Source organism: Citrus clementina, unplaced genomic scaffold (genome assembly GCF_000493195.1).
Source record: "Citrus clementina cultivar Clemenules unplaced genomic scaffold, Citrus_clementina_v1.0 scaffold_2, whole genome shotgun sequence".
NCBI lineage: Eukaryota > Viridiplantae > Streptophyta > Magnoliopsida > Sapindales > Rutaceae > Citrus > Citrus x clementina.
In genome coordinates this window covers 4,137,732-4,143,503 of record NW_006262688.1, presented here as the reverse complement: position 1 = coordinate 4,143,503, position 5,772 = coordinate 4,137,732, and the positions used below count along the sequence as shown (strand labels likewise).

The 5,772-nt window shown below is 32.8% G+C and overlaps 1 protein-coding gene across 1 annotated transcript; it reads left to right on the top strand.

The window, feature by feature from the left end:
- Positions 1-3,250: 3,250 nt before the first annotated feature.
- On the top strand, positions 3,251-5,392 carry LOC18051910 (uncharacterized protein At2g39795, mitochondrial). Its single transcript, XM_006445740.2, has 3 exons — positions 3,251-3,480; positions 4,157-4,494; positions 4,696-5,392. The coding sequence occupies exons 1-3, from the start codon at positions 3,313-3,315 to the stop codon at positions 4,874-4,876; spliced, it is 687 nt and encodes a 228-aa protein (XP_006445803.1). The 5' UTR covers positions 3,251-3,312; the 3' UTR covers positions 4,877-5,392.
- The last annotated feature ends 380 nt before the right edge of the window (positions 5,393-5,772 follow it).

The window sequence follows — 5,772 nt, the reverse complement described above, 5'->3', positions numbered from 1 at the left end:
GAATCACTTTTTTGTTTTTCTTTTAAATCTCTGATTTCACATTTGATCTCTTTTATCTCTTTCTGAAGATCTTGGATATTAGGAACCGTCTTTTTTGTTTTCTTTTTATCCAAAATTTGAGTAAGATCATATGAATTCTTTTTAACAATTGGGACTTTAGAAGTCTCGGCTTTATTAAAATCCAAAGTTTTCAAAAGTTTATCAAGATATTCTTTTTGAAGATTTGGATCAGAAATATGCTTTACAAGTTCAAGAAAAGTTTCTTGGTCTTTAGTCAAAACATTGATTTTCTTTAAATATGAATCAGATTCAGATTCACTACTGCTGGATACAGAGTCATCTGAGTCAAAAAGTTCATCAACTTGATATGGATCACTGTCTCCCGACATAGAAGATTCGGAATCAGAAGATTCGACAAGAAGGGGGGCTAATTTGGAAAGGATCTCTTCATCGAGGTCAAGTTCATGAAGTTTTTTGTTCATCCTGCAATAATTTGCAGTATGACCTTTCATGCCACATTTATGGCATGTAGCTTCTTTGTAATTGAAAGGGGTCTTTGGTTTGGCTCTAAATTCTTTTCTTTTAGAGAATTTGGGTTTCTTATAAGGCCTCGAAGGTTTCTTATAAGGAAGTTCTCTAAAATTACGAAAGGGTTTCCTAGAATTTTTTGATTTGTAATGTTTCCTGCGGGGTTTTTGTTTTATTGTTTAGAGTTTCGTGTTTAAAATCTTGTGTTTTATTTTGAAGTTTTGTTTTGTGGTGAATTTTTACTGGTTGTAAGTCCCGTTTTAGGATAAGGATTCCGCTGAGGGCTGTAAATCAATACCTGTAGCCATATTGACCAAACCAAAAATAGACCATAAGGTCTTGACCATGGATCCTCCGATCTGTAGAACATCGTCCTTTTCTAGCTCTTCTTCCGGGAAGACTAGTGAGTCAAAGCATGTTGTGAGTTCAGAAGAATTCATTATTGAGAACTTTGATAAAGCAATTGATTGTTGGGAACTTCCAAAAATTTCCAAAGAAAAGATTTACAAAACAAAAATGCTTGATCTTTTAAAGCATGATTATATCATAAAGACTGAAGAACGTGATATAACTCTTTCAGAGCCTTTTGAAACAATTATATATATATATATATATATATATGAAAGCTGTAAAATCGTTTCTTGAACACCCACAACTAATCAACTTTCCTTGCCTCTGTAACTATAACTAACTATCTATTTTTTTCTTTTATTTAAATAGAATAGAGCTCGCGTCACTTATGTTTCCTAAAAAGTAGCTCAGAAATATTGTGTACCTTTAAGCACCCAGAATTAATTGACTTCTGGTATTATTTCAAATTGAGTTGCGTTAACTTAACAGCTTCCATTTATGGATTCAGGTAATTTTAATTTGCTTCTGGCTGTGAAATATTTCATGTTTTACAACATATTGGCTCTAGTATTATTAGCTTCTTGAGGATTGTACAAATATTTGGATGTTTCACCTGTTCATTGCCATATGCTCATTATCCTATGTTCTGTAATCCGTAATGAGAATTGTTACTTTCGATTTTATGTAAAATGGCAGTTTGATTTGATTGATAAAATGTATGGTCACAGAAATCTTGGGCATCAACAGGATCATCTGTAAGTTTGGCTTACTACGTGGGTCTGATTAAGAGAAAGAGAAGGCTGTTATGTTAAGATACTTTTTTTTCTTAATCTATCTTTAACCACCGCATACAAACAATGTCATGTCTGATTTCTTGAACGCCGAACTATTCCCAATACCTGGAAATTATTATTTATGATGTCTAGTGCTTTTTCTCTTTACACTGTGATAAATGAATACATTACGAATACTAAAGAAGCGAAAGACGGTGTTCCATAAAAATTATTTCTAAGTTTTTTCAAAAAAACGCATTTAAAACCTTTTTAAGTTTCAGTTTTAACTCATTTCTTGCAAAGCATTTTCACCACTCTCAGGCACAGGCCTGGCGGAGCTGTGTTCCTATAAAAATTAATAGAAACTAGTCAAGACCTTAACAAAGCTAGAGCTTTTTTTTTTTTTTTTTTTTTTTTTTAATCAAAATAATTTTCCTTTTGAAAAATCATTTTGTCTGGAACTTTATTAAAATTGGAAAACTCATTTGACTCTTTTTTTTTTTTTTTTTTTGCATTGAATGGATTCCAATCATAACTTTGTCTAGAACTTTTTGCTTGTTTGTTGTACCCTTTTTTTCTTTTTCTTTTTAAAATAAGGAATAATGACCACTACCGTTTCCAATGCATTCTCAAAAAATAAAAAAAAATAATCAAAGGTTGAGATGAAAGCACCATCATACCCCGCCACAAGTAATTAAAAAGTAAAATCAACAAGATTCAATATTTTAGTGAAATATCTTTAAATCTAGTTGTTCGATTAATTTGCCAATCGATTTTAGCCATTGATATTTTATCTTTTAGATATATATATATATATATATATATATATATTAATATTTAGTAGCCACGTATATAGAACTGCCTAACTTCTTATTTTAATTTAATCTAAAAAAGACATGTAAAAGATCATATATATTTGTAAATAAAGAAAGCTAAAGATAATCAAAAACTACATTTCAAAAAAAAAAGATGATCAAGAACTAGCTTTTGTTAATATTTTAAACATAAATTATATGTTCGTGGACTAGACCACTTTTTTATCTCAAAAAGTAAATAAAATAAATTTTTTTTAACCGCTTTTCCTTAAATGTTTGAATAGAAGGTAATTAAAAATATATATAAGATGTAGTAAAATGTGGAAATGAGAGTTTTTATTGCTTTGAGTTTTCAACAAAAGGAGAACACAAATGCTTTACCATGCAGACCAGTTATAATCAAATGAATATAAATTATAAATTTACTTTTGAGATTATATAAAGATAAGGAGATAAGATTTCTATACATGTAACTATTTAACATTAAAAAAATCTAAAATATAATGTGTAGGTGAGTAAATCTGATTTTTCAATTAATCGACTCTTTTCAAAATATATAATTTTTTTTTTTTATCTCCTTTACGTGTGAATATGAATTTCACTAAAACTTATATGGCTTTGGTCCTTTTTATAGTGAAATTTTCTCAAAAACAAAATAATTAGAACAAGGAGCATGACATTTTTTTTTCAACGAAGGGCATTTTAGTCATATAGAAAAGGGTTTGGTTAAAATGTATTGTCTGTTTAGACAAATTTGGTTCATTTGTTTAGCCGTGGGTTTAAAACCCTTGGGTTTACCATTTGCCATCAAAATCCGATTCGCAACAGTTTGCAGCAGGGCAGCTATGGCAAGTGTGTTGAGGAAAGCAATAGTGGGGTGCGCACGGCAGCTGCCACGGTGCATGATAGCAAGGCGGCGCTCAACAACAAGTGGGTTCGCGGCGGTGGACTCAATCTTACTCCGTTCCCTTAGAGATCACTACGAAGAAGTCGCCAAAATGACTCCTCCTCCTGTAAGTTCCAAACTTCACTTCACTTCGCTTTTGTTTCATTACTGTAATTTTAAACTGTTTTGTTAATACTATGTTTATGATTCACATGTTTATCAAACAGTATAGCTTCTGTGTATTCTAGTTCTAGGTTAATAAAAAGCACAACACACATATACAATAAATATCCTTAGTTTTGTGGCCGTGTGTTTAACTAGTAAAACCTCTTGGGGTGGCGGCTCTAGGGCTGACAAAGGGAAAAGGGTTGTGACACTTCGTGGTTTAGCGAAATAGTCATGGAGACTGCTTGTTTTTAGAAATGATCGCATAGACTCCTTTTTGGACAATTATGCTCAGATGAATCACTATAATCAAAGGGCGTTATTATCCTAAAAGGTGTCTGTCTAACTGTTTCTAAGAATAAGATTGTCTCTACTATCATTTCACCAAACCGTGGGGCGCTTGTGCTTTCCCCTTGAAGGTAGAAAATAAAGAATGCCCAAGTCTGGTGATGGAAGAGAAAGTATAGCAATTGATTTTCTATGTCTGATTAATTAAATTGGGTATATGGACTGTAACATAAAATTTGTAGCAAGTTAATTGCAATGTTATTATAATTTTGATCCTGGTGCGATTGCTTCTTCCTTGTGGCAGTGAGTAATCTAGTTTTAAAAATTTTATGGTGTTCTGTGCATTGCAGAAAGTGAGCCCTCCTTCATCTTTTACTATAGTCAAGGGAGCACTTGATACCCATGGGCCTGTTCTCAAGAGGACATATGGAAGTGAGCAAATTAGCATTTATGTAACGCGGCTGGGTAACATTATACGAGGGGGGGACAATGATGATGATGATGATGATGGAATTAATCAGTTGTTTCTTCATGTTGAGATGTCAAAGCCTGGCCAGAAGAACTCTTTGCTTTTTCTTTGTGGGCTCTATCCAGATGCATTAGGGATTCACTCTGTTTCCATGCGGCCAAACTTAGAGAGCGAAGGGATACTTGTTGTTCCCTCTCAATATACTGGCCCTTCTTTCCAGTAAGTTCAATTATTCCACTTACTTGGTTTTTGTTTATTCCACCTTGGGAGAATAAGTTGTTATATTCTACTTGAGAATTTTTGTAATCAAGTATGGTACTATTTGCATTGCTTATCTCGAACTTGTAGCTTTTGCATATTTAAAGTTGCTGACATTAAAGATTAAACTTTATCTGGGATAAATTATTTGCAAATTGACAGAGATCTGGATGAAAGGATGCGAGATGCACTTCACAGTTATATAGAAGAGCGAGGGGTGAATGAGAGTCTCTTTCCATTTCTTCAAGCATGGCTTTATGTGAAGGATAATCGCAATCTGATGCATTGGTTTAGACAGGTGGGCCAGTATATCAGTGGAAAAAACCATGCTAAAGGCACATAACGTTTCAGGTAATGAGGTTGTTTCACAGAAAGATGCATAAGTCTAAATTGTAGAATGCTCCACAGTGGGCAATTTATCTGCTATGAGGTTTGTTGGAAAATAGTTTGAAGCTTTTAATTGATTAGCTAGGCAATTGAGGTACATTTGGAAAAGAAAAAAAATGTCTCCTGCTTTTCAATGTACATTTTGTATTGTTGATGGCTTATGATAATATTACTATTTTTAAGTATTACATGACAATTATATGTAAAGCTCTCTAGCCATTCTATTGTTTTGTTGAAATTTATGTTTAGTTTCTAGGTGGTTTTGTTACTCCATAGTGTTTGGATAAAGTCTTGCTTGTGTTTGGAGAAACCTTATTTCATGTTAACGAACTTCTCAATCCATGATGCCCTTCTGCACTCCTTTCACATGTTTATTGCTCTCACTCTTTCTTTCTATAAATCCAGTTCTATCTTTCTCTTTATCCTATTGGCTTAAAGTCATCTTTCAAGATTTATAATATTTGGTGCCTACTAAGCACCAAATTAACATGCATAGATCACTGGTTGCTTGGTTTGTAATGGCTTCGTATATCTTTCTTATAGTTTGTGCCGACAAACTTTATTGTTCAATATATGCATTTTGTTGTTGAACTCTTTTATTTTATTTTATTTATTTATTTATTTTTTTTGGCGGATTTATTTGTATATTTGGAAGAAAAAGTTCTGACTCTGTTTAGTTTGTCGTGTTGCCTGAGTTAAGGAGTCCAATAGATTAGCCGGCATGGTCAATAACTATCAGCAGGATGCCTTTGTAAGCAATTTCTCAGGTCATCTCCTATTGCTTAATGCAGGAGCCCACTAGATTAACAAGCATGGAGAAGTACTGTTATTCATGACCTTTTTGTCAACTTA